The following is a 12,697-nucleotide window of genomic DNA, read 5'->3' as shown; positions in this document are numbered from 1 at the left end:
TTTGTAGCTGGTGGCACTGTAGCATGTTAGGCAAAATTTGGTTTCAAATCCCCACTGCAAACTGAAAACATATGTCCATACACAACTCTGTATATGAATGTTCATAGCAGAAGTATCAATAGTAGCCAAAAAGTGAACCCAACTCAAACATTCATCAATTAATGAATGGATAAGTTAAATGCAGTATATCCATACAATGAAATAATATTCTGTAATAAAAAGGAATGGTGTACAGATGCATACTACTCATATGGAAGAATCTTAGAAACAGTATGCTAAATTAAAGAAGCCAGACACAAAGTAAGGCCACATGTTGTGTATGGCCATTATATGAAATGTCCACAAGAAATCCATAGAAAGTAGATCTGCTTGCCAGAGCCTAGAGGGAGAAGGGAAATGGGGTGGGACTGATAATATGACTTTATTTAGAGTGTTGAAAATGTTCTGGAAGTAGTGGTGATGGCTGCACAACTTTATAAATATACTAAAACCCACTCGATTGTACACTTTAAAATAAAATCCTCATGATCACTTCCCCTCTTTTTTCTCATTATGCCTTGTTATAGTCATCTACAGAACCTCAGCATTCATTCTCTGATTTGAGATTTGAGTTTTTGGTTCAATATCACTCCAAAGCTTCTTCTGTTGTGATATTTGTTCTTCTCACTCCTCTTTTTACTTTTCCTCCAACTTCTTCTTTGACTCTACTTCAGTGACCTACACCCACTGTTATAAATTGGATCTTGTCATCACCAAGATTATTCTTCACAGCTCAAGGTCAAGAATCCTATACTAACCAACATTTCTTGTTTTTCCATCTTACTCCTCCTAGTTCTCCAACTTTAATAATTCTGAGACCCAAAATCCATAGATCTTAATAACACTTCTTCTGTCCTTCACCTACTTCATATCCTCCCATACCTCCTTATCCACCTAAGTCAGTCATTATACTCACTCACTTTCTTCTTCTTCCTTTATTGTACTGCCTAGCAAAGTTTTGACCCCACCGAAATCCAACTATCTACCTATTCTATACCTGTATCTGTGCAGTTGAGTGGTGAAAAAACACGAAGTCAACCTATTAACTTCAAGCAGGCCCTTAGTGCTGCTGCTACATCACACAAGTCTATTCATTCATAGACGGCCATTTCACACTTATCCTTTCTCCTCAAACCTCTGACCTTCTCTCTCTTCTAAATCTGTTTTCAGAGAAGATAAAGACAATCAGCAGAGTACTTCCTCATGCTCTACCAACACAACTGGCAATCTTATATCTGTTTCCATATTTTCTATCCTCCCCTGTTATGAATGAATAGATCATGTCACTAAGAAAGACCTGCCTCACCCACCTACAAGATCCAACCCCTTGTTATCTACTTAAGGACATTACTCCATCAATTATACCCTCTCATATTCTCTCCCTTAAATTGGGTCATTCCCATCATCAATACAACAGCCACGCTATACAATATGGTCCATCCAAAATAAAACCCTGGTGACTCCTCTCCAAGCTACAGCTCCATTTCTCTGCTGCCCTTACAGGAAAACTTTTAGGGGCCTGTAAGACTTGATTGTTTCCAGTTTCTCTCCTCCCATTTTCCTTCTCTCTCTCACATCATTTCTTTGCCCTTCCTCTTTTTTTAACTTTGAAAAATTCTGATAACAACAACAACAAAAAACTTTAAATAAACACTTTATATTTTTTATTTAAATTTATTCATTGTTTACAATAACATTTGCCCACATTTGCTTTATTTCTCTCTTTCTTTACATACCTACACACACACACACATACTTTCTCTCCAAGACTAAATCTTTCCTGAAAAGTTGCAAACATTGTGACACTTCTTCTCTAAACACTTCAACATATATGTCCTAAGATCAAGGGTACCTTCTTTATAACCCAATACACTATTATACCCAGGAAACTGTAATACTTAGTGTTATATTGTATCATTTGATATGCAATCTATATTCAAATTTTCCTAATTATCCCTAAAATGTTCTTCCAGCAGTTTTTTTTTCTTGATCAAGGATCCAATTAAAGTTCATGTACTGTGTTTGGGTTTGGCTCTTCAACTTCTCTTATAATTCCCTTGAGGAACTTCTTCTTGGTTTTGTTTATCACTATGGGTTCATAGATTCTTAGTATACTATAATTCATTACCATCATTATGCTTCTTGATGTTCTGACTGTCCTAATTTGATTAGTGGGAGCCCCTTAAAACCAGATCATATGTTATTTTGATAGGTTTCCATTGGTTTCCACTTCCTTGCTTTATGGCATAAGATCTATTTCATGCTCATTTTATGCTTACCATGCTCCAAACTTAAAATCAGCCATTTCTCTAAGGAGTCCTGGTCTGTTCCTTTAGTAGAGGTTGGGATTTAGGAACCATGATCTGGATGCTCATGGTGCTTCATTGCTACTGAGTTTTTCTTACAAACCATTTCATCAGTTCACAGAAATCTTCCTCATTCTTTTCTATGATTAGATAATACTCTGTTGTGTAAGTATACCACAGTGTATTCAGCCAGTTTTCTGTGGATAAGCATTTACAGTATTTCCAATATTTATAATTTTTACACATAATGTCACAATGAATAACTTTGTACATATGCTGCTTCATATGTGTGGAGATATACCTTTGGGTATATTCCAGTCTCACATTCTCTCTTGAATCCACTACAATCAGGCTTTTGCCCTGGTCAGGGTCAACAGTCATTTAACCTCATCTTACTTGACCCCTCTGTAGCATCTGACACAGTTAATTATAAATTATTCCTGTCTTCTAAAAATACTTAAAAAACAAACAAACTTGGCTTCCAGAATACTCTCTTGCTCTCTCTGCCCTGACTTCCTCAGTCTTCTTTACTGATTTTGACTTACTCTTCTGACCTCTAGATATTATACTTATTCTTGGGATCAATCTTCAATCTTCTTCCTTTCCCTTCTAAACTCACTACCTAGGAGACATTAACCAATTATCACAGTTTTACTTATGCTCGTAACTCCCAAATTTCAGCCCAGACTCTCTGAACTCTAACTCATCTTCCCATCTCTTACTTGACATCTGATTTGGTGTAAAACATACCTCAAACATGACATGTCTAAAACCAAACCCTCACTTTTTTCTCCAAGAAGTTGGAAGTCTTTCCACAGTCTTCCCACCTCTATAAAGGGCAACTTCATCCTTCCAGATGCTCAAGTCAAAAATCTTGGAATAATCCTTGAATTCTCTCTTTTTCCTACACCTTACATGCAAATCCATCAGCAAATCTTGTTGCAAACACACACACATATATGTGTGTACCACTACTATCCTAATCCAACTCACCTCATCTTTGTCTAGATGAATTCCAATAACTGAACTAACCTCTGCTTTCCCATCCCCATCCTCATGCTGTTCTCAATGCAACAACCATTAGAGTGCCCTTTTAAAATGGGCATTAGATCACTCTGCTCTTATCCTAAATGCTTTTCAATGGCTTCCCTCTTCACTTAGAATGAAAGCTAAAGTCCTTACAATTGTCAACAAGTACACAGACAGTCTGGATTCCTGTCTGCTCTTAGATCTCATCTCCAACTGTTCTCCCCATCTCTCAATTGGTGTTCCTTAAACATGCTAAGCCTACTAACAATTCAGGACTTTTGCACCCTGCTGTTTCTTCTGCCTAGAGTACTCTTATCCACATGCTATCTTCTTTACTTCCTTAGGGTCTTCTGTTGGAAAAAATGTGTACAATAAAACAGGGAAGGAGATACAAGGATCTAACAGTTTCTTAAACAGCTTTCATTCAATTCTTTTTTTTTTTCTTTTAGCATCACCCTTTCTCAAAGCTCATAGTATCCAGAGCTTTGAGAAATCTGCAACTTAGATTGGGTTGTTTCTCAGTTTTCCTGATGGCTGCTTTAGAATTAGGTTACTTTAGCTCTGCTTGTTGCTACTCACCCATCTGCTTTCAAACATTCAAAAATGTACGGCTCTTTTCTCCTCTCTTATCTGCCCTTTCCTTGTGTTTATAATTTATGACCAACAAACAAACATAACTTCTTCACTATGCTTTTTGTCAGGGCTTGAGAGAGAATAAAACATGATATATATGTCATTCTGCCACCTTAACGTGGACACTGTAATTCACTTCATTAAAAAAAAAACCCATATACTATAAGGCACTTTCAGAAGGGTACAATATTTTATAAAAACAAATAAGATAGCAATACAAACTAAAAAGACGTTTTAAAATCACAAATATAAAAAACTATAGTTTCAAGTTTTGTTCTATTCCTATTTTTCATTTAATATACTGTATTCTTTTTTATGCACTCAGTATTTATAAACCAACAGAATACTATCAACAATCAGTTTGTAGCATCTGTGATAATTCTAATTTATTTGATGACACAGGAGACTTCCCCACATTTTTAGAAAAGCAAAACCCTGTTCATCTTTAAAAAAAAAAAAAAATAATAACCTAATTCCATCTATTACAAATAACACTCCAGGAAACCCTTTTAAAATATGAAGTGCCCAAGGAGCTATAACGTAAATATAGAAAATATTACAGCTATAACATAGAAAAATAGAAATATAACATGGAAAAATAAAATAAGGAGTGGTTCTTTCTACTCATCTAGACTTAAGGTCTAGTTTAAGGGAAAAAGGCAATTCCAAAGACTATCTTTACTATTACCAGATAAAGTAAATGGAAAGTATATATCAACCAAAGCAACAGTAATAACCTAATTGTCATGAATATATTATCACTGCTATTATAACTATCTTCTACAAATTTGGTAACTAGAAAGAAAACTTACCTGTCTAAGAATATATCTGGGAGTGGTGGATAGGTCTGCATGTCAGGCACTCGCTCGTGGACAATAACCATTATGAAAGATGTAAATCCAAATACTATGAAAACATATATACAACTCAGTATGGTCTTCCAATACTCTGGGTCCAGTCTTCGAATAGAATGTTTGTTTTTACCATTCACATACTGGTACTGATCAGAATTCAAATCAGTGATGGGTCCATCACAGTCATGTGAAGGCTCCCCATTACAGAGCCACTCTGCACTCTGAAGAGCACTGATAAATGGAGTCATGGGACTCATGGGACTGTCACTGTTGTAGCCCATCTCTTCTAAAACATCAATATGTATTTTCTGCAATTTTCGAACTGAGAGCATTAACCTTTTAATGTCCCCTAAGACTTTGATTTCCAGAGGAGGAGATCGGAGATCATATTCAGTCAATGTAAGCAATGTGATTCCATCAAGTCGGTGCTTGTTGCATAAAACATCCACATACTCAAAAAAGCCTTCATCCTTCAGCCAAACAGCTACATGCTTGGTAGTCCAGCGGCGAATGCAGAGTTGATTAGGAACAGCCATTTCTTCTTCAACTGTCTGTCAAGGGAAAATAGGAAAATAAACAAAAACTCAACATGCCCTAACAACTTCTTTGAGGATTAAACACATAAATACACCAGAAACAGTTATTCATCCACACTGCTATATTGGCTTCTGGACAAGAAAAAAGAAATAAAATTATTCATTAATGAGTAGTTTTCAATAGATTTACATTCTAATAAGTTTATACACATAAATTCAGTAGCAGAGGAAAAGCTAATAACCAAACAGTTTTATAAAATGTTTTTTTGGTAATATTTTACAAGTGGCTTTCCCATACCATAGCAGGCCATAACTTAATTAGAAAAAGACTACTGGTGAGAACAATTGAGAAAAATAACTCAACACTTTCATAAAATGAAATATACAGAAAGATGTGTCATATGTGAAAATAAATCAAATTTTAGAAATCTTCACGTTTGAGGGATAAATATCTCTCCTGCCTCTAAACTGCCTTGTCGTGGTGAAGCAGCGTGAATAACTCAGTGAAGCTATGAGTCATGCAATGCAGGGCCACCCGAGACAGATGGTCACAGTGAAGAATTCTGATAAAACGTGGTCCACTGGAGGAGGCAACGGCAAACCACTCCAGGATTCTTGCCATGAGAACCCCATAAACTGTATAAAAAGGCAAAAAGATATGACACCAAAAGATGAGCTCCCAGCTCAGAAGGAAGAGCGGAAGGCAATCACTAACAGCTCTGAACAGCCGGCTCAATGGAAAGACCCTGATGCTGGGAAGGACTGAAGGCAGGAGCAGAAGAGGGCGACAGGATGGAATGATTGGATGGCATCACTGATTCAATCGACATGAACTTGGGCAAACTCTGAGAGATGGTGAGGGACAGGGAGGCCTGGCGCACTATGGGGTCACAAACAGTTGGACACAACTTGGCAACTGATTGAACTGAACAGCAACTGATTCCAAAAAGAAACAAAACAAAACCAAAAACCCACAAAGGTAGATGGAAAACTAATTTCAGGAAACCCCTTAAGATGAGACATATTTCTATCTACTATACAAATAATTTCTACAATAGATATAAAATCTTTACCAGATATAAATATCTATAAATATCTTAATAGCTCATTTCTTCCTATACCTTGAATATTCCATTACAGAACTTATAAGGAATTTCCTTCTTAAAATATCATTGTGATTTAGTGATAAAACACTTCAATGCCCACAAATTTGAGGGGCTATATTTTATACTGCAATTATAGTAATTTTTTCTTTCTTTTTTTTGTGGCCACACCACACAGCTTGTGGGATCTTAGTTCCTGACCAGGGGCTGAATCTGAGTCCTCAGCAGTGAAAGTGCTGTGTCCTAACCACTGGACCTCCAAGGAATTCCCTATACTTCAATTATAAAAGGAATGTACCATTTCAAAAAATACTAATAATTTTTACTACTTTGATCCCACACAGTTCTGTTTATGTTCTTTTTCTATTTTAAAGTGTTCAGTAACTTGGGCCTGTATCAGGCTTCTAAACTTTTATCAGATACATGGGAGACAAAGGCTTACATGGAAAAACCTAAAGTACTTTCTCAACAACTAAAGTCAGTGGGTTTTCTGACATTTTCCAAATTACTAAAGACCACATTTTCTGCTGAGATGATTTTTAAAAAACACAGTAGGTAAACTTTAAAGCATTAAAAAAGAAGAAGAAAGAATGACACAACAAATACTCACATGCCCACTACCCAGCTTGGGGAAAAAAAAAAAAAATTAAACAGTTCCAATACATATGTTCCGTTTCTTAATTTGAATAGTAGTTATACACTGAATATTCATCAATCCGTACACTTATGAGCTATACTTTACATGTGTTAAACTTGATTTTAAAAGTTTTAAAAACTAAAACAAAACATCAATACCCTTCTCTCCTCCCAGATGTAGTAACTCCTGGTTTTAGTGCTTATCATTCCCTTATAAGCATTCATTTAGTGCTTATCATTCCCTCATAAGCATTTTTGGCTATGAAAACTTTCTATGCTTCCTTATGTGGAGGAAAAGTAAAAAGCTGCCATTTCTGCATTCTTCTAGCCAACACAAACTATTGCCACAAATACTTATAATTACCTGAAAAAGGCAAATACTCAGCTACATAAGTACTTTTTACACCATCAAAAATATTCAGCCAACAAGAAACATGCTCATTAAATGTTTATATTTTGATTACTACAAAGCAAACCTAGTTTTTGGAAACCTTACATCAGTGTTTCCAAACAAAGCTTTTAACAGTATAAAGCCACAACAGCTTTCCAGTCTTAGTCTTTTTACCTACAATATAGCATCACCACCCCAAAGGACAGGGAATTATGATTTATTCACTTCAACTCATGGAGTTTACACACATTGATGTATATAATTTTATATCACTTATTACATATATATAGCTCCATTTAAAATGATTTTTCTATATTTTAATACATATAGACAGCCAGATGGCTTCATCCTACATACTACATACATATCTTTTCCCCAAGGTATTCTCTGACTAAATTACTTCAACCCTGAATATCCAACAAGTACATGCTATGAACTCTGCAACAATTACAATGTAAAAAGTATGAGAGGCTCATCTCATACAAAATAAGGCCAGATTCCTTCTGTCATTTTATTTCTATTTCACTTTCTCATTTTTCTAACAGCTTACCACCAGTGGGTTCCAAGTCACTCCCATCCTTTTAGCCTTGTTCTTCAGTAGAGTTTCATTTCATACACTGCTCAAAATGATCTCTCTCATATTTTTTTTTTTTCTGTCTTGTATCACCTCCAATCTGGCTAACAATCTGTTCTTTATATCCTCAATTTAACTAACAAACAGGCTTTGATGCCGGTGTTTCAGCTGCTAGAAAATATGAGTTGTCGTACAAGAAAGCTCCCTAGAAGTCTTTGAACCTGCTGTGGCAATGCCCTAAAAGCATGACACATTGCCCTGCTGTACTTCATCAGGTCAGGGCATGCCCTTTAATTCTCTACTGCTACATACAGTTAGAGGCCCATATTTAGTTAACACTATGAACACCTGCACTAAAGAGGTATATTAGAAGATGATAAAAGGCTTCAGGACAACATAGTATTTTTGTTGTACCACAGGACCTACAGGGAACAGGAAACTTTTAATGAAGAATATGACAGCTATAGATTTCATACAAATATACAGAATGAAGAAATTAGTAAACATTTCAGAATACTTTCAGCTTTAATCAATAATTAATATGAATCAACTATCAGTTAAAGGGACTTCTGTTTCTGACCAAGATGCAGTAAGAGAAACCAGATTTACTTTTCCACCTGAAACAGCCAAAATATAGACAAAATATATGGAGAGAAAACCAGTTTCAAAACAGTGGGCACAAGACAGCAAGGAGACCCTTGAGAGGAGGAAACAAGGTGAGCCCCACTGCCCCTGCCATGAGTGAGCGGTGTAGGATATAATCTGGGTGAGGCCCAGCAGACTACGTGAGTGGCGATGGAAGTGAAAGTCTAGGGGAATCAAGGTGGTTAGTGTACACGGGATAGAATAATAGAGGGGAGACAGACAGAGAACTTGATATAGACTGAATGCTTATATTCCTGTATTGAAGTTCTGACTCCTAGTGGGATAGTATTAGAAGGTGATTAGGTCATTAAGGCAGAATCCTCATGAACAGAATTAATGCCCTTATATACCCCAGAGAGTTCTCTCAGCTGTTCTGCCCTGTAAAGACACAGATAAAAGAAGACCACCTATGAAGCAGACCTCATAGACACCAAATCTGCTGGCAGTTTGATCTTGGATTCCTTGGCCTCCAGATCCATGAGAAATAGATGTGTTAAGGCACTCAGCCTACAGTAATTTTGTTATAACACTATACGTAGACTAAGATGGAACTCCAGAGATTTGCAAAGAATCTCCCTTGAACAGGCAGCTGAATGCTGATCAACACTTGTATGTGAGGAAACCAAATAAGACTGAAAAAAGAACCACCCAGAAAGATTAGAGGTGATAATAATGCCTAGTACTCACCCAAGATCACTAAAAGCACCTACTGCAAATAAGCAGGCTGGAAAAAAAAAATCTCATGATTCATGGGGCACTGGGCAGAGTACACAGCAAGATCTTTCCATAGTAGAAAGGCAAAATTAACCCTAAAACAGGAGCTCTCAAGTGGGGGCAACTGGCACCCCAAAACATTTGGCAATTTCTGGAGATATTTTTGGTTGTCACAGCTAGGGGCTCATCTAAAGACTAGAGACTAGGGATACTGTTAAAACACTCTGCAATGCATAGGACAGTCCCTCACAACAAAGAATTGGTGCTGATATGCAGAAATCCTGCCCTAAACCTAAACATGTCTCTGGTTCAGCCAAACATATCTTAAAAGCAGAATCAAAAGGATCAGAGTTGTTTTCAAGTAATTTAATTATATCCCTCAACAAAGCGGGAGAATATTAATAGGAATACAAAAGTATTCAGCACCCAACGGGTAAAATCACTATGTCTGGGAACCAATCAAAGATGACCAGGCATGCACAGAAGTAGGAAAACTCACCTACAACATGTAGAAAATCAATTGAAATTGACCCAGAACAGACAGATAATAAAATTATCAGACAAGGATGTTAACACAGATATGATAACTGTATTACATATGTTCAAAAAGTGAAATAGAGATATGGACACATAAGATCCAACTCAAACTTCTAGAAATGAAATTGCAAAGATATGTAATAAAAAACACATTGGATGGGATTAATAGCTGATTAGATACTACTGAGGCACAGTAAATTTGAAGACATAATATGAATTATTCAAAATCAAACACAGGAGAGAGCTTTTTAAAATGAAGAGAACATTATTCAGTCTTTCAAAGGAATCTTGAAGACCTTGTGCTAAATGAAGTAAGTCAGACACAAAAGGACGAATGTTGTATGATTCACTTTAGATGAGGTCAAATTCAGAGAGACAGAAAGCAGATAGTAGTTTCCAGGGACTGAGCAATAGGAGACAAAGGGGAATTACTGTTTGATGGGTACAAAGTTTCCATTTGGGATGATGAAAAAGTTCTGGAAATGGATGACAGTAATGGGTGCACCACAAAGTAAATGTACTTAATGCCACTGAATTATGGACTTCAAAATGATTACAATATTTCGCTATGTATATTGTACCATGATTAAAAAAAAAGAAAAAGAAACAACACGAAAAGAACATCAGTGAGAGGTGGGACAACTTCAAACCATCTAATAGATGCATTTATGTGGCCTGAAGGGAGGAGACAGGAGAGGACAGGAAGAAACATTTTGAAGTACCAATGGCCAGCATTTTTCAACATCTGGTGAAAACTATAAACTCACACCCAAAAAGCTCAATAAACTTCAAACATTAGAACCACACAAAAAACTATACCACACCATAACATAATCAAATTACTCAAAATCAGTGATAATGAGAAAATCTTAAAAGTAAAAAGAGAAGATATATACATTACATACACAGGAACAAAGATAATGATAGCAGATTCCTCACAGGAAACAATGGAAGTTAGAAGACAGTGAAATAATGTCTTTAAAACACCAAAAGGAAAAAAAAAAAAAAAAAAATCAACCTATAATTCTATGACCAGTAAAATGTTGTTAAAAAACAAAGGTAAAATAAACACTTTTTCAGACACACAAAAGCTAAATAATTTCATCTCCAGCAAACCTGAACCACCAGAAATGTGAAAAGGAAGTCCTTCACACAGGACAAAAATGCCATCATATGAAAATAAGAATCTACGCAAAGCATGGAAGAATATCAGAAATGGTAGATACATGGGGTAAATACCTAAGTAAAATACATGTCAACAATGGCACAGAAGTTGGGAGAAACAGACTACTAAAATAAAATTCTTCCAGAAAAGCAGGGAATATTTCTGAATTCATTCCATGAGGCCAGTATTATCCTGATACCAAAACCAGACATGACATTACAAAAAAATAAAACTATAGCCTGACAAGCCTTAAGAACATAGAAGGAAAAATCTGAAACATATCTCAGCAAATCAAATTCAGTAGTATTTTACAAGGATTCATATTTTATATACAAAAACATTGATATTCTACAGCAAGACAAGACAAATTTAAACATAAAATTAAAAAAAAATTTTTTTCTCTGCCTTTGGCCTCTTCCTTCACCACCAAGAACTGCATATCTGCATTATGCATCAACCAAACCTCCCCCATTGGCAGAAACACCTGCTCAGCCATAAAGTGCAACATTCTTCTAGCATCAACAAGACAACTCCTTAAAAGATAACATTCCTTCTTGATCTTGTTAAGAGGCCACAAGACTTTTAGATATGGAGTCTTAAACTGTCAATAATATGTCATTTAATGCACAGCCCTCTGTCTCAAAAAAACAAACAAACAAACACAAAAACTCACATAACTATGCCTACACTTCTAATTGGTAGAACAGCTCTGAGAGTTTTCTGACATGCTGTTCTTGGGTTATAGTCTCCAGTTTGGCTCAAATAAAATTTTCTATTTCTTTCTTAGATCGACTGATTTTCACTGACATGCATCAATTCTTATCAAATTTGGTCTATAAATTCCATGCAGTCCCAATCAAAATCCCAACAAGTTTCTTTGTAGATACTGATAAACTTGATTTCAAAAGCTGATATGGAAATGCAAAGGACACAGAATAACCAAAACAAGCTTGAAAAAGAATAAGATTAGATAACTAATTACAAGACTGACTCATTGGAAAAGACCCTGATGCTGGGAAAGATTGAAAGCAGGAGGAGAAGGGGACAACAGAGGATGAGATGGTTGGATGGCGTCACCGACTCCATGGACATGAGTTTGAGTAAGCTCTGGGAGTTGGTGATGGACAGGGAGGCCCAGCGTGCTGCAGTCCATGGGATTGCAGAGAGTCAGACATGACTGAGCCACTGAACTGAACTGAGTACTGGCATAAAAATAAATCAATGGAACAGAACAGAGAATTGAGAAACGGACCTACATATTTATGGATATATAATTTTATACAGTTGTGCACAGGCAATTCAGTGGAGAAAGAATAGTCTTTTCATCAAATGCTAGATCAAATGAATATGTATATGCAAAAACAGTAATCCATACCTCTCACCACATATAAAAATTAACTTCAATAGATTATAGACCTAAGGTAAAATCTAAAACTAGAAAACTTCTAAAAGATAATATATGAGAAAATCTTTTTGAATTTAGGTTAAGTAAAGATTTCTTAGATATGACAACAAAAACAAAATCCTTAAGAGAA

At 36.0% G+C, this 12,697-nt stretch overlaps 1 protein-coding gene across 3 annotated transcripts in view; it reads right to left on the bottom strand.

The window, feature by feature from the left end:
- Positions 1–12,697, bottom strand: part of SAMD8 (sterile alpha motif domain containing 8) — a 122,498-nt gene that overhangs the window by 22,300 nt on the left and 87,501 nt on the right. For all 3 annotated transcript variants that reach the window (XM_070782003.1, XM_019953981.2, XM_070782004.1), the window contains one exon: positions 4,820–5,412. In XM_070782003.1, coding sequence (XP_070638104.1) covers positions 4,820–5,412 — 593 coding nt within the window. The remainder of the gene's footprint in view (positions 1–4,819; positions 5,413–12,697) is intronic.

Source organism: Bos indicus, chromosome 28, assembly GCF_029378745.1.
Source record: "Bos indicus isolate NIAB-ARS_2022 breed Sahiwal x Tharparkar chromosome 28, NIAB-ARS_B.indTharparkar_mat_pri_1.0, whole genome shotgun sequence".
Classification (NCBI taxonomy): domain Eukaryota; kingdom Metazoa; phylum Chordata; class Mammalia; order Artiodactyla; family Bovidae; genus Bos; species Bos indicus.
Note: the sequence above shows the minus strand (reverse complement) of the source record. Positions and strands in the feature narration are given on the sequence as shown.